Source organism: Hemiscyllium ocellatum, chromosome 39 (assembly GCF_020745735.1).
Source record: "Hemiscyllium ocellatum isolate sHemOce1 chromosome 39, sHemOce1.pat.X.cur, whole genome shotgun sequence".
In the NCBI taxonomy this organism is placed as follows: Eukaryota; Metazoa; Chordata; class Chondrichthyes; order Orectolobiformes; family Hemiscylliidae; genus Hemiscyllium; species Hemiscyllium ocellatum.
Window position 1 is genome coordinate 1,061,591 of NC_083439.1, and position 23,705 is coordinate 1,085,295.

A 23,705-nucleotide genomic window follows, 5' to 3' on the forward strand; every position below is an offset into this window, starting at 1 on the left:
TTGCTATTTATGATGATAAATTGAGACAAGGAAAGAGAAGCAAATGTTGTGCATCCAGGTCCCACTGTCTCTGTCTCTGTTCTGTACCATTTGCCCTAGATCTGTCTGTTTACTCAGCTGAAGATTCCTAGCAGAGACTCTAAAAGACTGTCATCCTTGAATTGATGGAATGTTGACAACTAGACAATTATTGTATACATTGAAAGCATAATTCCATGATGTTCCATATATTTCTACAGTTGAGAAAACAGATTTTGGTGAAGGAGAGGGTCATGTTCACCAGCATCATAACTCCCATTATTAAGTAATTCTCAAACTTCCCTTCAGGTCTCTGATTAAACTGCTAAACTGCTACATGATGTGAGCAGGGTCATGAACAAAGGATCAACATTTTTTTTTATTGTGTTCAGTGTATTTGACTGTGAACACTAAAACCTCTGGGGTGATCTTGTAGGATTGGTAAAGTTGGAGCAGAGCAAAACTGTTCCTATTTGGTAGTTCTGTGGTCAGGTCAGTCGCAATGCTGTGTTTTGTTTAGGTACCCCAACAGTTTCTGGTATAGTTGGGCTCCCAGTGGGAGGGTGAAGAGGCCCTTTGTTGTGGTGATGGTCCCAGAACCAGCATCAAATGGTTTTTGTATAGCCACCTTGCTCCTAGTTTTAAGAAAGCCATTATGTCTAAAAACGGATTTTGAAATGGAGAATTATACTTCCATTCCTAGCCCCTGTAACAGTTGAAAATGACATCAGTTTTCTGACATCCAGCTTAGTGCAGAGCAAAAATGAGTGAATCCCATCTCTTCCCCTTGTTCTGTGCAAGTACTGAAACGTTCTCCTTGCCTCTCTGTGACATTGCTGAACTCCCAAATCTCAGCCACAATGTAATTGATCAAACCAATGAGCTGTATCACCAGTGAGAGCTATAGTTTTAAAATTCAGCTCTTTGGTCTCTGCAAGCTGACTGATCATTTCAAAACTGGGAAAGTTTAAGAATTAGAAAAGATAATTGTGCCTGACAAACCTGGATACAAATCTGACTGGGAATTGGAGTGAGAAAGTGATGTATTGGTAATCTAATATGTACTGTACACTAGTAGTATAGGCACAGGGTAATGTTCTTCGTTCTAGTTCAATCCCACCATAACTGATGGTATTTAAAGTCTAAAATCCTGTTATACCTCACTGGGGTAGTGCGCTGAGAAACCAGCCCCGCTACCTCTGGAGTCATCACAAAAATTTAAAGTTTTTTAAATATACACACAATTCTTCAACTCCCCTGATTTTCTGATCCAGGTTCACAGAAAACATGGACCATGTTTTTGTACTTTACAAGGATTACTATTCATTACCTCTAGCTGCAGGTAAACAGTTATGAACAGTTGACATATAATTCTACTAGTTAAAACTTTGTCTCCTTATAAACTTCCCATTGTGTCAATGTCTACACACATGCGTGCAGACAGGGAAGAAAGTTTGGGATTATGGATGGAAGGAAAACTGGGTAGGCAGTGGTCTCTGTTCACATGATCTTCTGAGATGGTTTTTGTTCATGTCATTCCTTCTCCATATGCACTCACCAGTTTGCAGGAGAAACATGGTAGCTGATTCATGCTTTTCAAAGGTCACTGTCTTTTAATTAAAAGTTCCAGCTTACAGCAACTGGTGGAGCAAGAGTAAACTGATTTTGTTCAGCCTTATAATAAGGCTTACTGCAAAGAACCGATATCCAGCTCCTGAACTGGAGATCTGATCACTTTTCTGGATATTGTTTGCAGCCCTAAGCTGTTCAGCTAGCTGAGAACCAATCACACAGTTGTTGAAAGGCAGAAGACCTTTATTCTCAATACCTGGTCATTCATCCACAGACCAATCAGCTACTTCTTGCCAACATGAAAACTTCATTTTCGCAGAACCCAGCTCAGTTCCATCTCGTCTACAAACTACACTTAAATGATTGCTAGAACCAGCAGCTGTGCAACACAATGGTTACACTGAGTGTCAGGTTATTTGTTTCAATACATGCAGCAATCCTCTAACACTCATTGAAATGAGAAAACAACTATTTTAGCACCAGTCTATAAATAAAAGGACATGGTCTTTACAGTCTGGGAATGGAGACTAAGCTCAGCAATGGTGACAATGAAACTAATATCAATTGCTGTAAACAAAAAATCTGGTTCACCTCTGTCCTTCAAGGAAAGACATCTGCTCTCTTAACTGATCTGGTCTACTTGCAACTTCAGACCCGCAGCAATGTAATTGATTCCAAAAATCAGACATCAGGTTATAGTCCAACAAGTTTATTTGAAATCAAAACCTTTGGAGCGTTGCTTCATCAGGCTCCCTCACCTTATATAAATGATTTGGATGTGAGCTTAAGAGGTACAGTTTGCTGATGACACCAAAATTGGGGGTGTAGTGGAGAGCGAAGAAGGTTCCCTCGGATTACAATGGGATCTTGATCAAATGAGCCAATGAGCTGAGAAGTGACAGATGGAGTTTAATTTAGGTAATGAGAGGTGCTGCATTTTGGGAAAGCAAATCTGAGCAGGACTTATACGCTTAATGGTAAGGGCCTAGGGAGTGTTGCTGAACAAAGAGATCTTGGAGTGCAGGTTCATAGCTCCTTGAAAGTGGAGTCACCGGTAGATAGGATGGTGAAGAAGGTGTTGGTGCGCTTTCCTTTATTGGTCAGAGTATTGAGTACAGGAGTTGGGAGGTCATGTGGCGGCTGTACAGGACATTGGTTAGGCCACTGTTGGAATATTGCATGCAGTTCTGGTTTCCTTCCTATCAAAAAGATGTTGTGACACTTGAGAGGGTTCAGAAGAGATTTACAAGGATATTGCCAGGGTTGGAGGATTTGAGCTATCGGAAGAGGTTGAATAGGCTAGGGCTGTTTTCCCTGGAGCGTCGGAGGCTGAGGGGTGACCTTATAGAGGTTTACAAAATCATGAGGGGCATGGATAGGATAAATAGGCAAAGTCTTTTCCCTGGGGTGAGGCAGTCCAGAACTAGAGGGTATAGGTTTAGGGTGAGAAGGGAAAGATGTAAAAGAGACCTAAGGGGCAATGTTTTCATGCAGAGGATGGTGTGTATGTAATGAGCTGCCAGAGGATGTGGTGGAGGCTGGTACAATTGCAACATTTTAAAAGACGTCTGGATGGGTATATGAATAGGAGGGGTATGGAGGGATATGGGCCAGGTGCTGGCAGGTGGGACTAGATTGTGTTGGGATATCTGGTCGGCATGGACGGGTTGGACCGAAGGGTCTGTTTGACTCTGACTCTGGCATAACAAAGGCGCAGTGCTCCGAAAGCTTGAGATTTCAAATTAACCTGTTTGACTGTAACCTGGTGTCATGTGACTTCTGACTTTGTCCACCCCAGTCCAACACTAGCACTTCCACATCGTGATTCCAAAATGACCTCTGAAATGGCCCAGTAAGCCATATGATTATAGAAAACAACGACAAGCTTTGTTTTTTTTTAAAAAAGGGTACACTTGTACCACATGGACTACAATAGCTTCAGAAGGCAACTTCCCACCACCACATCCAGGGCAGTTTGGAAGGACAATAAGTGCTGGCCCAGCCAGCAATTTTAATGTTCTGCAAAAGAGTAAATAAAAACTTGGAGAATTGCCAACAGTTCCACGCAAAGTGTGAGTTCCCAGCTATCCACGTCCACTGTCTTTATCCCATTGACTGTTGAGTAGATTTTAGCCTATTTATTATTTATTGCACTATTCCATGTAGTGGTGCATCTAAGCATTTTCCCTTTTTGTACTGTTTTGATTATTTTATTACTGATTTGCTATTTTAAATAACAGTCCTTCAAAGTATGACTTCATGTTTTCAACAGCATTCCTTCAGAAAAAGACATCAGTAAAGTTTCCAGTTCAACTCTGCAGCAATTGCTTCTAGCTTTCTGTCCTGTGATTATCACTAAAGGAACAAAAATAAAACATATTCCCTTCCTTCTCCTGCCATTTATGAAAATAAAATGGCATGTTTCTGCCTGTGGACGCTCCAATTATGAACTTGTGGTTAATCTGAGGATGAAATGTTTCTTCTTAAATTCTTCTTTTTTTTTCTCCTCCAAAATCATTGACCTACGGGTGCACTTGTATTCAACCAGGAAACCTGCAATGTTCGCCCATAGCTCATTTTCACGTCATATTTGAATCCTGGAACAGGAGCTAGCTTGGTTGTGATATGCTAGCAGACTTCATTGGTTAGTAATTGGGACTGGGGATCTTAATCAGAAAATGTAAACTGTCTGTCCCTATTTGCTTTCCTTCACAGCATGGTTTAAAAAAAATGCAGCAAGTTTCATTACTTTTTGTATAATAAGAGTACCTTTCACATAAATTAGCTGTTACAGTTTTAAAAGGATACTATTTGACAGCTGTTAATTTCATCTGCCATCCAGCCATGCCCCAAGCATAGCCAGGAAAAATCCTGAATCTGAAACTTCCATGGAAGTCCTCTTTTGTTCGTACTTGGCAGAGATCTGACCTGTGCCCCCCTCCCCAAATATCCAATAACATTGACTGTGTGCCTTTAATGTGGCTATAATGAGGATGCACCAACCTGAAACCAATCTGATGTGCCAAACAAAAGAAATATCTTCTTTCTGAATTGCTGAGGTGTTAGTGAGTTTTGAGAAGATTTGTAGCTCAGGTTGAGGTTTTGAATGTAGGTTTGCTCGCTGAGCTGGAAGGTTCATTTCCTGACGTTTCATTACCCTACTAGGTAACATCTTCAGTGGGCCTCAGGCAAAGCAATGCTGAAAATTCCTGCTTTCTATTTATGTTTGGGTTTCTTTGGGTTGGTGGTGTCATTTCCTGTTCCTTTTCTCAAGGGGTGGTAGATGGGGTCTAACTCAATATGTTTGTTGATAGAGTTCCTGTTGGAATGCCATGCTTCTAGGAATTATTGTGCATGTTTCTGTTTGGCTTGTCCTAGGATGGATGTGCTGTCCTTCCTCATCCTTATTTAAGGATTCTAGTGAAAGAGGGTCATGTCTTTTTGTGGCTAGTTGGTGTTCATATATCCTGGTGGCTAGTTTTCTGACTTTGTCCAATGTAATGTTTATTACAGTCCTTGCACGGTGTTTTATAAATGACATTAGTTTTACTTGTTGTCTGTATAGGGTCTTTCAAGTTCATTAGCTGCTGTTTTAGTGTGTTGGTGGGTTTGTGTGCTAACATGATGCCAAGGGCTCTGAGTAGTCTGACAATCATTTCCAAGGTGTCTTTGATGTAGGGGAGAATGGCTAGGGTTTCTGGATGTATTTAGTCTGTTTGTTTGGGTTTGTTGGTGAGAAATTGGCGGACTGTGTTCAGTGGGTAACCATTCTTTTTGAATACTTTGTATGAGTGATTTTCTCTGCACTGCATAGTTCCTCTGTGCTGCAGTGTGTGGTGGCTCGTTGAAATAATGTTCTCATGCACCTTCATTTGTGGGTGTTGGGATGATTGCTTCTGTAGTTCAGTATTTGATCTATATGTGTTGTTTTTCTGTCGGCACTGGTCTGAAGTTCCCCATTGGCTGTTTGCTCAACTCTGACATCTAGGAATGGCAGTTTGTTGTTGTATCCCTCCTCTTTAGTGAATTTTATGCCAGTAAGGGTATTATTGATGGTTTTGAAGGATTCTTCTAATTTGTTTCGTTTAGTAATGACAAATGGGAAGTTCAAACCAGCATCTTCAGGAAAACAACACATACAGACCAAATATTAAACTACAGAAGCAATCACCCCAACACCCACAAATGAAGGTGCATGAGAACATTATTTCAATGAGCCACCACACACTGCAGCACAGAGGAACTATGCAGAGTAGAGGAAAATCACCTATACCAAGTATTAAAAAAGAATGGGTACCCAATGAACACAGTCCGCCGATTTCTCAGCAACCAACCCAAACGTGCAGACAAAACACGTCCAGAAACCCTGGCCACTCTCCCCTACATCAAAGACATCTTGGAAATGACTGCCAGACTACTCAGGCCCTTTGGCATCATGGTAGCCCACAAACCCACCAACACATTAAAACAGCAGCTAATGAACTTGAAAGACCCTATACAGACAACAAGCAAAACTAATGTCATTTATAAAATACCGTGCAAGGACTGTAATAAACATTACATTGGACAAACAGGCAGAAAAGTAGCCACCAGGATACATGAACACCAACGAGCCACAAAAAGACATGACCCTCTCTCACTAGAATCTTTACATACGGATGAGGAAGGACAGCACATCCATCTTAGGACAAGCCAAACAAAGACATGCACGAGAATCCCTAGAAGCGTGGCATTCCAACTGGAACTCTATCAACAAACATATTGAGTTAGACTCCATCTACCACCCCTTGAGGAAAGGAACAGGAAATAACATCACTACAGGAAATGACATCACCAACCCAAAGAAACCCAAATGTATAAATAGAAAGCAAGAATGTTTAGCAATACTTCGCCTGAGACCCACTGAAGACGTTACCTCATAGGGTGACAAAACGTTGGGAAATGAACCTTCAAGCTCAGCGAGCAAGCCTAATCCAAAATCATAGAAGTCTACAGCATAGGAAAACAAAGACCCTTCAGCCAATCAGATCTGCACTCGTCAAAAGCTACCACATAACTAATCTAATTCTGTTTTCCATCACTTGGCCCACAGCCTTTTATGCCTTTGCGTTGCAAATGTACATCCAAATACTATTTAAATGTTTAAAAATTACACAACACCTGACTATAGTCCAACAGGTTTATTTGGAGGCACTAGCTGTAAGTGCTGCTGCTTCACCTGGTTGCTGAAGGAGCAGAAACATAGAATTTATAGCAACAGGATTACAGTATCACGGAATATAATATTAAACAAGTTTAGCTTGAGTCTTTCCTCTTTTAGAATGATCACGCTAGTTTCGGTTCCTTCATATGTAAATCTCAGAACTTTTTAAAAGTTACATTCTCAAGATAGCTTTTAATAATAGGTGCCATCTTAGCTCAGATAATGCATTGAAGCTGTGAAGTTAAACTCTGTCTGTCCCAATGTTAGGTCAGACTGATTCTATTTCTAAAGTGGGATTTACAGAATCTTTCTTGGATTTAGCAGCTATCCCCCATTACACTGACACACATACATACACTCTCTCATACTCACACCTGCACACGCACATGCATGCACTCCCTCGGTCTCCCCTGCACTTGTACTTGCAGAATTACATTTTATTTTGCTCAAAAGCTGCATAAATCCATGTAAGATTCTGTAAGTCCCACTTTAGAGATAGAATCAGTCTGACATAACATTGGGATATAGACTTTAACTTCGCATCTTCAATGCATTATCTGAACTGAGATGGTACCTATTGTTAAACATTATGTTGAGAATGTAACTTTAGAAAAGTTTTGGGATTTACATATGAAGAAGCTGAAACTAGCATGATCATTCTAAAAGATGAAAGATTTGAACTTAATTTGTTTAATATTACATTCTATGACACTGCAATCCTATTGCTTATGTCTGTGTCTTCTGATTCTGATTCATAAACCATCTGATGAAGAAGCAGCGCTTTGAAAGCTAGTGCCTCCAAATAAACCCGTTGGACTATAACCTGGTGTTGTGATTTTTAACTTGTCCACCCCAATCCAACACCGGCACCTCCACATCATACTTAAACGTTATGAGGCTTTCTGCCTCTTTCACCCTTACAGGGTAGTGAGATCCAAATTCCAACACCCTCTGGGTGAAAAAAAGTTTCCTCACATCTCCTGCCCCTTATCATAAATCCATACCCCAATTATTCATCCCTCTGAGGGAATTCATGTGTTCCCTTACCTTTTTGACCTGCCCAAGTCACCCACCTCACATTTATCTGGATTGAAGTTCATTTGCAACTGATCAGCCACTCTGTATCTTTCTGTAATCCAAGGTGATCCTCCCCCACTATTTACCATCTGACCAGTATTTGTGTCATCTCTCAAACATACTGATCAACTCTCCTACATTCAAGTCTAAATTACTTATACATACCACAAACAGTACGAGCCCTGACACTGGTGCAGGACACCTGCACTTACAGTCCCAAAACATCACCCTCCACTTCCTGCCAATTAGCCAATCTTTGCTATCAATCTCCCACGTAGGACCTTCTCAACAGCCTTGCTGAAGTCCAAGTGGATTACGTCAAATGCATTGTCATCATCTACACTTGTGGCCACCTCTGAAAAATTCAATCAAGATAGAAGGATAAATACTTAACCCTCTAAATATCCCAGTAACACACACAGTCTCACAAACTCACTTCACTCAGGAAAAGAGGCGGAGGTTGGCTTTTGGTTTTGAAACACTAATAGGCCATTTGACCCTCGACTAATCCGTTTTTGGCTGATCATCAAGCTCAATAATCTTGTCCCCCCATATCCCTTGATCCCTTTGGAGACAACCTATATCTACCTCCTTCTGTGGCAGTGAATTCCACAGGCTCACCATTCAATGGGTGAAGAAATTTCTCTTCATCTCAGTCCTAAAAGGTTTATCCTTAAACTATGACTCCTGGTTCTGGATTTCCCAACTATCATTCCTGTATGTAAACCATCTAGTCCTGTTATAATTTGACCAGTTTGTATGAGATTGGCCCCTCATTGTTCTAAATTCCAGTGATTACAATCCTAACTGACTCACTCGCTTCTCATGCATTAGTCCTGCAATCCCAGGAATCATCTTGGGAAACCTTTGCTCCTTTATAGCAAGAACATCCTTCCACAGATAATACCAGAACTGCATACAGTATTCCAGGTGTGTTCATACCAACACCCTGTATAATTGCAGCAAGATGTCCTTGTTCCATACTCTAATCCTCTCATGACAAACTGGTCCAATGGTGTTCGTCTTCTGCACCTGCATGCTTACTTTCAGATCAAAGTTTCTGAGAAGATTTGTAGCTCGGGTGCTCGTTGTGGTTCTGTTCGCCGAGCTGGGAGTTTTTTGTTGCAAACGTTTCGTCCCCTTTCTAGGTGACATCTTCAGTGCTTGGGAGCCTCCTGTGAAGCGCTTCTGTGCTGATTCTTCCGGTATTTATACTGGTTTGAATCTGTCGCTTCCGGTTGTCAGTTGCTGTCCACTGCAGTGGTCGATAGATAGGGTCTAGTTCAATGTGTCTGATGATAGAATTCGTGGATGAGTGCCATGCCTCTAGGAATTCCCTGGCTGTTCTCTGTTTGGCCTGCCCTATAATAGTGGTGTTGTCCCAATCGAATTCGTGTTGTTTGTCATCTGCGTGTGTGGCTACTAGGGATAGCACCTGAACTACAAAAAGAGGAAGAAGAACACCTATACAAGGTATTCAACAAAAATGGATACCCACCCAATTTCATCAATAGATGAAAGACAACGAAATGAGGACATGCCACAACCCAAAGGACTGGCCACACTCCCATACATCAGGAGCATTTCTGAACTGACAGCCAGACTGCTGCGACCACTAGGACTCAAAACAGCACACAAACCAACAGCCACTCTCAGACAACAACTCACCAGGACAAAGGACCCGATACCCAGCAGGAGCAAAACCAACGTAGTGTACAAAATCCCATGCAAGGACTGCACAAAACACTACATAGGACAAACAGGAAGACAGCTAACAACCCACATCCATGAACACCAACTAGCCACGAAACGACACAACCAGCTATCCCTAGTAGCCATACACTCAGATGACAAACAACACGAATTCGATTGGGACAACACCACTATTATAGGGCAGGCCAAACAGAGAACAGCCAGGGAATTCCCAGAGGCATGGCACTTATCCACAAATTCTATCAACAGACACATTGAACTAGACCCTATATACCAGCCACTGCAGCGGACAGCAACTGACAACCGGAAGCGGCAGATTCAAACCAGTATAAATGCTGGAGGAATCAGCACAGAAGCGCTTCACAGGAGGCTCCCAAGCACTGAAGATGTCACCTAGAAAGGGGACGAAATGTTTGCAACACAAACTCCCAGCTCGGCGAGCTTACTTTCAGTGACAGCTGCACGAGGACTCCACATTCTATTGAACATACCTCCCTCTTCAGTTTACAGCCATTCAAATAATAATCTGCCTTCCTATTTTTGCTGCCAAAGTGGATACCTTCACATTTACCCACATTGCGTCTGTCATGTATTTGTACGCTCAGCCAGCTTGTTGCAATCACGCTGCAACATCTCTGCATCCTGCTCATTGCTCAACCTCCCACCTAGCTTTGTCATCTGCACATTTTGAGATTTTAAATAAAAGAAAAACACTTTGATAAATAAGTTATTTTGAAGGCAAATGGATAAAGCATAATATTGCAGAGGTCAGCATGTCTGGCAGGTGTAGTCAGTTCACTAATGCACAGGTGCTTCTGATGTCTTGTGTGCAGCTTGTTAAGGAAATTTTGAAATGCTTTTCATTTACTCTTTCAAAAGTTCACATCAGTTTCTCCCTGAGTTCACTTTTGCCAAAAAATCCCAACAATTGCTGTCTCCAACAATGAATTCACTTAACTGGACATTCAGTTGCATTACCATCACTCACTGAATCAACACATGGAAGTCAGTTTGGCAAAATTTAAATTAACTAATTATAGTAATTACCATGTCTACAATAACCTGTCCAAGACTGGGAGTTGTGCAATAATTTTCCATTTAATTCCTCAAAGCCTGTCCATAGAATCACTGCAGAATTCAATAGGACAAAGGGATTTAGGTGTTTATGTGTGACTCACATCCTTTACTGTGAGGAATTCAACATGAAAGTAAGGATCAAAACAGAAATAGCTGGAAAAGTTCAGTAGGTCTGGCAGCATCTGTGGAAAGAAAGCTGAATTAACGTTTCAGTCCGGTAACCCTTCAGAATTCAGCTTGTTTCCAATTGAGTTTAAAAGACTGTGGGGTGGCCTAATTGAAGTTTATAGGATCTGAATGGTCTTGACAAGGTGTACGTGGATGTTTTCTCATGTGGGTGAGCCCAAAATGAGCTGTTAGCCTTTCGGGACAGAGTGGAGGGGTAACTTATACTGAGTCTTTTGTGCATTTGGAATGTTCTGCCTCAGAAGATGTTGGAGGTGGATTTGTTGACTGATTTTAAAGCATTAGCAGATTGATTCCCTAGGAATTCTGGGGTTTTTCACAGGAGTCTAACTTCAGAGGAGGTAGATGGAAGCATGGAATTTGGAACACACTGCTCAGTCATACTGAATGGTGGAACAGACTGCAGAAGCTGAATGGTCTACATTCTACCTCATTTGTTGGTAGATGCAGATTCCATTGGAAATATCAATAGGTGATTGACATGTATTTGAAGGCAGAATATTAGCTTAAATGTCAGGAGTATCAAGTTTGGTGAGGGGCAGTGTTATACAGCTCATTTCTGAGGCTAGTATTGTCACAGGCAGAATGACTTCTTTCTAAGTTGCAATATTCTGATTCTAATAAACTGTGCTTTTTCTTAGAATGTAAAGCTCCATTTTCTTTATCTTTGAATAACTAGGACACACTGAATCCAATATTTATGATTTCATCCAATTTCTTTGGGTGATAATCTTCAAATTAAACTATATAAAGCTGTCTCTTTGAATGTAATCAAAGTTCCATGCTAATTTTGCAGAACATTCATTCTATATCATATTTCAAACTATCAGTATATTACAGATGTAAAATATTCAGCCAGGGGCTTACGATCAATTTCGATTGGTTTCCCTCCAGAATAGCTACCATCTGATGCAGCTCACCATTAAGAGCAGTTCCTAGCAAAGTTTGAAGCTAAACGTCGCTGCTGTGCTCTAGATACGTGAACAACTGTGAGCATTTCCATAGGAGGTCAGCTGGTGTATGGCTGACTCTCTTTCACCTTGCCAACTGGGTGAGCTATGGGCATTGATTGGTTGTCATTCAGTCTTGTTTAGTTCAAAGTTCTGATTGAGCTGTTCTCCACATGCAAATGGACCTCAACCAAGTGCTGTCAGTATTTTTTTTCATTTGAGAATTCAGTTTTATAAGTTGGAAATTCCATGTCATTTAGAGTCCTAGAGATGTACAGCACAGAAGCAGACCCTTCCGTCCAACTCCTCAATGACGACCAGATTTCCTAAATTAATCTAGTCCCCTTTGCCAGGACTTAGCTCATATCTCTCTAAACCATTCCTATTCATGTACCCATCCAGATGCCTTTTTAAATGTTGTAATTGTACCAAAAACCACCACTTTCTCTGGTAGCTCCACCACCACCCACATGAAAACATTGTCCCTGAGGTCCTTTTTAAATCTTTCCTCGCTCGCCCTAAAAAAAAAACTCTCTAGTTCTGGACTCCCAGAAACTCTATAAAGGTCACCCCTCAGCCTCTGCTGCTCCAGGGAAAACAGCCCCAGCCTGTTCAGCCTTTCCCTGTAGCTCAAACTCTCCAACCCTGGCAACATCCTTGTGAATCTTTTCTGAACCCTTTCAAGTTTCACAACATCCTTCCGATAGGAGGGAGATCAAAATTGCACACATTATTCCAAAAGTGGCCTAACCAATGTCCTATACAGCCGCAACATGACCTCCCAACTCCTGTACTCAGTGCTCTGTTTTCTGTTGGAACACCAGAGTTCAGTAAATAGTGAATGTTTCAAGCAGTTCACCCTGATGTAGTTGACGAAATTTTCTCATGATCTGAGTCCAAGGTTTTTGAGCTAATATGTAGATATACAATACTATATATTACAATCAAGTCTAATATGAAAGTAATTTCATTTAGAATCCCTGTCACAGGTTCCATCCATCTGTTGCTACACAGAATGAAGATCAGTGCAGAGCAGCCATATTTGTTCAGCCACAGCTGCTCGTATAACTCCCAGTTTCAGGGATACTTCTCCTTGTTTTCACTGTTACTTGGTCCATCTGTAACTGTGCAGGGAATGGAAACTGTAACAAAATAATTGATAATTTGATAGCGAATATGCATCTTTCTTCCTTTCATAAATAAGCTCTGTACACTGCACAGCTTTCCACAGGACCTGTGTAGTTTTATTAGTTTGTGCCGTTTAATTAGGACATTAAGTCAAAAAGAGTCTCTGCTTTTTGTGAGCAGTGTGCATTTATCCTGAACAATCTAGTTTGTTTTTTGGCTGGTTTATTTAATGAAATTTAGTGACCATTACACTGAGCATTCATAACTATCCACTAATACTTAAACACCATTGGGCAGAGTAGATGGGGAAACTGTTTTCGGTGTTTAATTGCTATCCTTCACGCTGAGGTTTTTCGTTTGCTGATAAGGTTTCAAATCTTAATGGTTCATGGTCTCCTGAACTACCTCCAGTTTCACTCCCTTTCCTAACATTCTTTCCTGAGACACATTCCTCCAGTTCCACATTTTGTGATTATACCATGGAACCAGCCGCAAGCTGCAAATCTGGTAGGGAGTTATGGCAGGTCTTTGGACTTGAGGAGGAGGGGAGTTTTCTCATTCCATGTGTCTGAGGAGGTGACCACTTATCTCAGCCACTGAAAATACCTCTATACAGCTGGAATCAAAAGCTGCTTAATCATCTTCCTAGGGCAACTCTTAGTTGGGCTGAATAAGTTGACTTTGAAACTAGGATATACTGCAGCTAAAACAATAAAAATAGTTTTTATCCAAGCTAAATTCTGATAGCATCTTTAAAGAGAAATGTGTTTGTTTAATTTGAATGAATTGGTTCACTTTCTGCTGGTACTAGTCATTAATAAATCAGAAAAGAATCTTTGAGAGCCTCCCCACTTCAGTTGTTGGTAGTTCAATTGGATTATTTCTTTTATCTAAAATTAAATAAGACATATAATTTAAATCAACTGAATATATAAAGAATCAAGAAATGGGGGCATACACTGACCACAGTCTTGTTCCAGTGACGCTTTTATAAAAGCTAACTGAATATGTGACGTTAATTTGTGATTTTGTTGTTGTTTTAGGTTCACAGTGAGATGTTAAATAAACAAACACTCCTGGTTAGTCTAATGGAAAAGGAGCATGAATTAGAGCAAACACAATGATGTACTTAGAAGAATGGAGGAAATTAATTGTCAAGATTTACCAAAAGAAGCACAGCAAAGGAAGGCTAATAATAAACATTTAAAATCTAGACCTATTTGCATTAGTATTTCAAATTGCTGATGTATTGTGAAATAAGTTGTGTAAAAAAGAAAATATTTATTTGGGTAATTTAAAATGTGTAACACTGATTTTCTGAACTGCCCCGTCAATTTATACACTTGTGTAATACACACAAAGATGAATTATGTTAAAATATGAAGTGTTCTAGTCTCTAGGCTGTTCTACAATGCCATTTGTAAGTGGAAAAATCTATTTTTATTTCTCTGGTAAAGACATTTAACTTGAATTTTATTTTAATAAACACAGTATTAGCCCAGAATTCCCACTTTATTTGGGTGTTTACTTGTAAAGACTAACTTTAGTCACTGACTCTAAAAGAAAATTACATTTAAATTATTTTTTAAAATCTCACTCTCTGAATTTATTTTTTCAAAGATTAATTATTCTAATCAGCATAGAGACATAGAAGATAGGAGGAAGCCATTCGGCCCTTTGAGCCTGCTCCACCATTCACCACAACCACGGCTGATTGTCCAACTCCGTAGCCTCATCCTGCGTCCTCCCCATAACCTGTGATCCCATTCTCCCCAAGTGCAATATCTAGCCGCCTCTTGAACACATTCGATGTTTTGGCATCAACTACTTCCTTTGGTAATGAATTCCACAGGCTCACCCCTCTTTGGGTGAAGAAATGTCTCCTCATCTAAATGATGCACCGTGAATCCTCAGACTGTGACCCCTGGACACACACCATGGGGAACATCCTCCTGCACCTATCCTGTCTAGTCCTGTTAGAATTTTATAAGTCTCTGAAATTCACCTCCTCCCACCAACCTTGTTCATCTGAACTCCAGTGAAAATGATCCTAACCGAGTCGATCTCTCCTCATATGTCAGTCCCACCATCTCGAGAATCAGCCTGGGAAACCCTCGCCACACTCCCTTGAGAACAAGAGCATCCTTCCCCAGCAAAGGAGACCAACGCTGCACACTATGTTCTAGGTTTGGCTTAAACAAGGTCCTGTATAACTGTAACAACAAATCCCTGCTCCTGTACTCGTAACCTTTCACAATGAAAGCCAACATATCATTTGTCTTCCTTACTGCCTGCTGCCCCTGCATGCTTACCTTCAGTGACTGGTGCACAAGGACACCCAGCTCCCAATGCACACTCCCCTCTCCCAATGTACAGCCATTCAGGAAGGAATCTGCTGCCTTGTTTTTGCTTCCAAAGTGAATAACCTCCCATTTATCCAAATTATACTGCATCTGCCATTGATTTGCCCACTCACCCTCTCTGTCCAGATCATGCTGAAGGATCTCTGCGTCCTTGTCACAGTTCACCCTCCCACTCAACTTGGAATCATTTGCAAACTTTACCTCCCTTTTTGAATATTGGAGTGACATTAGCTACCCTCCAATATTCAGGGACTGTTCCAGAGTCAATAGAATCCTGGAAGATGACCACCAATGCATCCACTATTTCTAGAGCCACTTCCTTAAGTACTTTGACATGTAGATTATCAAACGATGGAGATTTATCTGCCTGAATCCCATCAATTTTCCCAGCACCGTTTCTCTACTAATCTTGACCTCTGTCTGTTCTTCCCTCTCACAAAATCTTGCAATCACAAACATTTCTGGTATCCGATTTATATCCTGTTTGTGAAGACAGAACCAAAGTATGCGTTCAGTTGCTCAGGCATTTTTCTTTTTGTCCCATATTATACATTCCCCAGTTTCTGTAGAGGACCTACATTTGTCTTCACCAATCTTTTTATCTTCATGCACCTATAGAAACTCTTAGTGTCAGTCAGTCTTTATAATCCCTACAAGCTCACTTTTATACTGAATGTTCCCCTTCTCAATTAATCCCTTGTTCCTTCCTTGCTGAATTCTAAACTGCTCCCATCCTCAGACCTATTATTTTTCTTGGCCAATCTATATACTTCTTCCTTGGATTGAATACTATCACTAATTTCCCTTTGTAAGGTCTGGATTGGCCCTCTTACTCTTTTTTTTGTGTTGGACAGGAATAAACAGTTGTTGTGGCTCCCCCCTGTGTTGCTTGAACGTTTGTCATTGCCGATCCACTGTCATCCCTTTAATTAACTCATACCTCGCATCCTCATAGTTTCATTTGTTATCATTCAGCACCCTAGTCTCTGAATCAACTATCTCACTATCCATCTTGATAGAATTTTTTTTATCATGTTATGGTTGCACATCCCAAGGGCTCTCACACGGCTAGATTCACAATGATTCCCTTCTCATTTCACAGTACCCAGTCTTAAGATGGCCTGCTCTCTAGTTGGTTCCTCCACATAGTGGTCAAGACAACTATATTGTATACACTGTAGGAATTCCTCATCTATGGCATGTGGCTAATTTGATTTGCCCAAACTATGTGCAGATTAAAATCATTCATGATCACTGATATTCCCTTATCACATGCATCTCTAATTTCCCATTGAATGCCTTTCCCAACATCACCACTGCAGTTTGGGGTCTCTATATAACACCCACTAATGGTTTTTACCTCTTGGTATTTCTCATCTCTACCCATACAGACTACACATTGTCAGAGCTAATAACCTTTCTTGCTACTGTTAATTTTCACTTCATACAATGCCACTCGACCACCTTTTTTCCCTTTGCCTGTCCTTCCTCAATACAGTTCCAATCCTTGCTCACCCTGCAGTCATGTCTCTGTAATTCCAGTTATATCGTTCCTGTTTACATCTGTCTGCATGATTAGCCCATCCACCTTTATTGTGAGTGCTCCAGGTATTAAGGTACAAAGCCTTTAAGCTTTTCTTTTTAACATTGTCTTGCTCCCAATATTTTTCTCAATAACCATGTTTGAATTTTGTCCTTGGTTTCAATGCTGATCACTTCTTTCTTATTTCCTTTGCTACTATTTTGCTTTTGTCCTTGCTTCCCCTGACAGTCCTCTGACAGTGACAAACTGAATGCTAGAGAACACAGCAAGGCTGACTTGCTGTGCTCTTTCAGCCTCTTGTTTGTCTACCTTGGATTCCAATATCTGCAGTTTCTTTTGTCCCCCTCCTTCTCTGCTTCCTTACATAGGTTCCCATCTGACTGGCATATTAGTTTAAACCCTCCTCAACTGCTCGAGCAAAAACTTCCTCGGACATCAGTCCCACCTCCCCAGAACTGGCCCAATGCCCCAAAAATCTGAAACCCTCCCCTGACTCATCTTTTCAGCCACATATTCGTGTGCTATATCCTGTCATTCCTACTCTGACTCTCATGTGGCACCAGTAGTGATCCTGAGATCACTATCCTTTGAAGTCTGATTTCTTAACTTCCTTTCTAGCTCCATGTACTCTGCTTTTAGGACCTCCTCCCTTTCTTCACCGATGTTGTTTGTAATGATGTGTATCATAATACTGGCTATTCACTCTCCCCATCCAGAATGTCCTGAACCCATTCCGAACTATCCTTGTGTCTCCCTGGTGTGAGAGAATGTAGCATCTTGGCGCCCTGATTATGGCCAGACAACCCCCTGTCTATTCCCCTTACAATTGTGTCCCCTATAACTATTGCCCTGGCACACTCTTTACACCTCTCCTCTGCAGCAAAACCAGCTGTGGTGCAATGAGTTTAGCTGCTGTTGCTTTCCCTTGAGAGGTCATTCACCTCACGGTATCCAGAACAGTATATCCGTATGGCCACAGGAGATTCCTGCACGACCTGCCTATCTCTCTCGCTGTATCTCATGGTAACCCAATCTCTTCCTGCCTGCAGAGTCTGAGCCAACGGTGTGACCACCCCCCTCTGTACATGTGATCCACGAATTCCTTTGCCTCACGGATGCTCTACAGTGTCCTCATCTTTGAAACTCAAGGTTGCAGGAGCTGTAACTGGAGATACTTCCTGCACACGTACTGAGCCGGGGGACTGGAACTGTCCCTGGCCTGTCACGTGGAGCAAGAGGAGCAAACCAAGCCTTTGAGCTCTCCTGCCATGATTCACCTCTTTAAGTTAAACCTTGGAGAATACTTTATATTTGATTAAATTCAGTTATCTGTGGCTCTTCTTTCCTGGTCTGTGTACTACTCTTACAGAGTGAAGTCTAAACAAAGGACTATAAATGATGGAAGCTCCAAGGACTCACCTGCTACTCCCTAATCCGCTCTCTCCTTTGTAGAAAGCTGCAGCTGGACAAGACCACTCACTTTCCCTGACTTGTGGTCCTCACAGTGACTTTTCTTTGGTTTTTGTTTTTATTTATTGAAAAAACATATTTTATTCATAAAAAGAAGTCTTTAGGTACGTGCACAGTTAATGAAGCCATTCAGATCTATACTCTTTACTTACAAAGAACACAATAAGCCTTGATGTTCACCATTCTCTATATTTTCAAACCACTTCTTGGCATTTCGCTGAGGCATCAACAGGGCCAAATTAATGAGTGAGCCCCCTGTTATTATTCAGCAGAAGGACCTTACATTGTGGTCTTTCCCCACCACACCTTGGTAGCAGCTGTCCCAAGCTTCAGCGTGTGTCTCAGGACATAGTCCTAGACCTTGGAATGTGCCAGTCCGCAACACTCGGTCGGGGTCAGCTCCTTCAGCTGGAAGATCAGCAAGTTTCGAGCAGACCAAAGAGCATCTTTCACCAAGTTAATATTCCTCCAGGCACAGGTGATGTTCATCTTGTTGTGTGTCCCAGGGACACACCGTAGAGCATGGAGTCCTGCATAACGGAGCTTCTCGGGATGAACCTTGACAAACACCACTGCATTCCCCTCCAGACTTCCTTTGTGTGACAGTCTCGTCCCCTCCACAGCAGCTTTGAGGGCAGCGTGCGGTGATTCGGAGAGTCTGGGCGTGTATAAAGGATCTCACAGGCAGAGACCTCAGCGTCAGCCAAGCCATGTCTTGGTGCTTGTTGGAAAGTTCTGGCGATGAGGCATTCTGCCAAATGACTTTAACAGTCTGCCCAGGGAACAACTCGACAGGATCCGTCCTCTCCTTTTCCTGAAGGGTCTCAAGGACACTATGTGCTGACCACTTCCTTGTGGACTTGTGGTCAAAGATGTTTTTCTTCACTAATTACTCCATGAAGGACAAGAGATACGGAACGGTCCAACTACTTGGAACATTCCACGGCAGTGTGGCCAGGCCCATCCTTCGCAACACCGGAGATAGGTAAAACCTCAGTACGTAGTGACACTTGGTGTTTGCGTACCGGGGATCCACGCACAGCTTGATGCAGCCACACATAAAGGTGGCCATCAGGGGGAGGGTAGCACTGGGTGTGTTTGTCTCCCCCTTTGTCCAGATCTTTGCATATTGTGTCCCTTCGGACACGGTCCATCTTTGATCTCCACTTGAAGTGGAAGATGGCCCGGGTGACTGCGGCAGCACAGGTTCAGGGAATAGGCCAGACCTGAGAATACCTCACACCTGGTAACCAAGTTTTTACCCACCATTGAGAGTGACCGGTGCCCCATCTGCCCAGTTTCTGCCTTGTTTTAGTGACATGTTCCTCCCAAGAGTTGGTGCACGCTCCAGCTCCTCTGAACCAAACACCCAGCACCTTCAGGTAGTCTGTCCCGACAATGTAGAGGATTGGTCGGTCCAGCTTGTGTTTTGGATAGATGATGAGGAGGGAGGGAAATACTGAAGTAGTGTTTGTTGGTTAACTCTCCCTTGACAACACTCCCTCCACACACCACCGTTTAGTAGTGGTGACTGCAGTGATACAAATCTTTACCCCAACAGCCAATCAGTGTTATTGCAGCTCTCTGTGGGACACTCTGCTCATATACTTTTGACAGAAGAAGCAAGAAATGGTCAAGATTTTGACCCCCATTCAGTTTCAAAGTGAAACTAATAAAAGTATTCTCAGAATCCCCACAGTGTGGGGACAGGACTGAGCCTCTGAAGAGTAACCCATCCAGACCCATTCCCCTTCCCTATATTTCTCCTGACTAATGCACCTAACCTACACATCCCTGAATGCTATGGTCAATTCACCTGACCTGCACATCTTTTGACTGTGGGAGGAAACTGGAGCACCCGGAGGAAACCCACGCAGATAGGGAGAGAATGTGTAAACTCCACACAGACAGTTGCCCAATGCTGGAATCGAGCGTGTGCCCCTGGCACTGTGAGGCAGCGGTGCTGACTACTGAGCCACCATGCTGTTATTATTTTGATTTCACTGTTTTTGTGTTTAGCTCTCGAGTGCTGGGATCTTTTCTTTCAATTTCACAAGATGTTGAGTTATTTTATTAAATAATGCTGTCTCCTGAACTCTATAACTGTCAAGGGATTTAATGTTCAGTAAACAATTTTGTCTTTTTGAATATATTGTGAGTAGAGATGTTCCCCACTCCCCCACCATCACCACTTCGCAAACACCAAATTCTAATTGCCTGCCTCCCAATCTCGGAGTAATTACCCAACTTTGCAACACTGGAAACAACGGGAGCAACCTCAACTCCTACTCCGTCTCCCCAGTGACACGTGGCTCTAATTTATGTAAAGTCCCTATAGATGGTATTGAAACTTTTCACTGTGCTGTTTGCCTCAGAGAGTTTACCAATATTATGTGTAATCTATCCTGTGCTGTTCCATAATTTTAAAACAGCTGTTGCAGCAGATTCAAACCTAGCATTCAAGCCTGAGAATACAATGTTTATACTAACAGCGGCTTCCAATGCTAAAAGGAAACTTCCTTCATGTTTATATAATTATCCACCAAAGCACAATTCCTCTTCCTCAGGCTTCAGACCCATAGCTGAACTCCAGGCCTATGATGAGCCAGTTGACCTTAAAGATGAGGGTGGACAATTAGTTGAGGGTTTCTACAGCAAGAGAAGAACAAGTGGTCAGTATTGAAAATGGTTATGGTCTGTATCTGGTACTGTACAGCTGTTTAACCTGGTTTGAAATTTAGGCAAGAGTAAAGGTGGCTGGTTCCAAAGGATAATTTGCCTGTGTGAAATAGAACCTCACAAAGCCTTGATTTGTGTTCAGCATATTCTCCAATCTCCAACATAAGCTTGCTCATTAGGATCATAAGTTGTTAGTCAGTTATCTGGGAAACTCGCATCTCACAGGAAGGTAGAAATGGAACAGCCCCTGTGTTGCATTGATTTTGAGTGATTGGTTCTAATCTGGATTTCATCACCACCACCTGAATGGCAATGGCCGGATGAGGTTTCTCACAGTGTTTAAATCGGTTAATGAGACTTAGAGACATGGACATTTCCAGAGGAGAGTTGACACTGCATCAAATTGAGCACTTGGTAAAGACTTTTAGCAGTGTCTTCCCTGGAGATAAAAATGATTGTCATTTCGTTACCAGTCTTGGTTTCAGATTGATATGGTACATTAAAGAATGATCGGGTGAAAGGGTGATATTGCTTTATAAAATAGTCAACTCTCAGTTAACTTTGCTTTTGATCCCTATCAATCATGAATGTTAGTGACCGAAATATGGCACAACCATAAAGACTAATTCACAACTGGGATCAGAGGATGACTTTAGACTGCATGTCTACAAATTTTAGAGCAGCTACTGTTCATGACCAAGATATGGTGGTTGGTGTGAGTGGAGAAGTGTTGAGATTAGATAGTAATTACCCAGTTTATTGGTGCTTGAGGTAACTCAAATGTCATGGAGGTCCAATCAATGGGAATCAACAGAGAAATTCCTGACCATTTGTTCTTCTGTTGCTGTAGTAACCCTCAGCTCATTGTCCTTCCTCATTTTCAAGGTCAACTGGCTCATCATAGGCCAGGAGTTCAGCTACGGGTCTACCTTGTCCAATGGCTAATGACCTGAACATTCATCTTGATCATTCAGCAGTACACAAATTAACATTGAGGTAAGGAATGAAATATTACCTTGGAAAGATGTTAACAAAATATCTGCTCAAATTAGCCAGTAGGCTTTTGTGACAATATTTGTGTTTCCTTGATCAACCAAACTTGATAGCTGAGGACTGAGAATGGGTAAATGTTTGACAAATGGAGTTCAATGTGAGCAGGTGAAGTTATCCAGTCAGGATCTGTCAAAGATGAATCCAAAATTATTCTTCAGAATGAGAAACACCTCAATGTAGCATCTACCCAGACATGTTCATTACTGAAAGCAAATTCATTAGTACAGAATGCAAACTAAACATCTCAAGAAAATGTTACCTCTTTACCTTAAGAGGTCTGGAATAATAATGTTCCAGGTTTAAGGAATCTTGTCAGACCTCATCTGGCATGATTCTGTTCAGTTCTGGGCTGCATGTTACCCTGGTGTATCAATGATGCAGATTTGCTGAGTGATACTGGAACAGCAAATTAATAAAAGGATCAACACAGATTACATAACCTTGGTAAAGTGATACTCTGTACAGGCTGGAAATCTGAAGTAAAATTTTTAAAAATGCATCTGATGAAATCCATCAACTTACAAAATCTTGATAGATTTTGGTTGGGCTAACATGCATTTCCAAGTTTTTCTTTGTGTTTTTTGTATGAACTTGGTTTCTGTTTGTGAGAAACAAAGATCACTCACTTCAATAATTTCAGTCTGAGACAAGATCTGAATCAGTAACAGTGTCATTTATTTTACCCTTGCAAGAGGGTGCGATGTCCACTGTCTACAAGGCAGGGACACACACACACCCTGAATTCAACGAATTCACGATATTTATGTAATTTGGTTCCTTTTTTTTATCCCATTGTTCCTCCCCGTTTCCATCCCCCACTTCCCTAAGCCCGGTACCCATTACTCCTGTTTATCTCTTGCCTTATCCGGCCTTGGCTGTGACAAAATGCTTATTTCTGGCCTCACAAGGCCGTTTGACCACATCCTGCTGTGGCCCATTGTTAGGTATATCCTTTCTTCACCATTATCTACTCCATCCATCTGTGCTTTCCCCATCCATACTGATCCTTATGACCTTTTAATTGGGGTTTGTTCCTGTGTTTCTGTAGAAATGGGAAACAGATGCTTATAACTACTGCTTGTACAAGCATATCTGGCTTAACCTACATCCCCACAGCACCTGATCTATTTGTCTGTAACATCTACCATTGTTTTGCAGTCACGTTTCATTCTTGCATACATTTTTAGCTAATACAAAAACAATTATGTATTTCCTCCACATAGTTTGCATTCTAGTTGACTCAGCTCTTAGTTGAAACAATTACACACTGGTGTGAGTTCATTTACCTTGTATAAGTAATTATAATTGCAGAAGTAACACTACTTTACCTATATCCCACATGTTTACGTTTTATTTCTTATTTGTTTATGAGCTGTGGGTGTCTCTGGCTGGATTTATTGCTCATCCCCAATTGCCCAGGGGGCAGTTAAAGATCAGTCACATATTGCTGGAGGTTAGGCTTCCTGTGTAAGCCAGGCTAGAAAGGATGGCAGATTTCATTTCCTCAAGGACATTCATGAATCAGCTGAGTTGTTACAACAATCGACAGTGATTCCATGGTCACCATTAGTCTCCCTTCTTATTGAATTCAAATTTCACCATCCATGAGCATGTCCCTGGAATGTTAGCTTTGGGTCTGGATTACTCATCCAATGAGATCACCACTATATCCC

General features: G+C 41.6%; 1 protein-coding gene across 7 annotated transcripts in view; it reads left to right on the top strand.

Moving 5' to 3' along the window:
* Positions 1–23,705, top strand: part of gabpb1 (GA binding protein transcription factor subunit beta 1) — a 94,662-nt gene that overhangs the window by 67,202 nt on the left and 3,755 nt on the right. Inside the window, exon 10 of one of the 7 annotated variants that reach the window (XM_060853166.1) lies at positions 21,865–21,933. The exons of 5 other annotated variants lie outside the window; for them this stretch is intronic. In XM_060853166.1, coding sequence (XP_060709149.1) covers positions 21,865–21,924 — 60 coding nt within the window. In that variant the 3' untranslated portion in view covers positions 21,925–21,933. Of the gene's footprint in view, positions 1–13,967; positions 14,361–21,864; positions 21,934–23,705 lie in introns of those variants that run through there. One more of the 7 variants, XM_060853165.1, reaches the window with a different exon arrangement.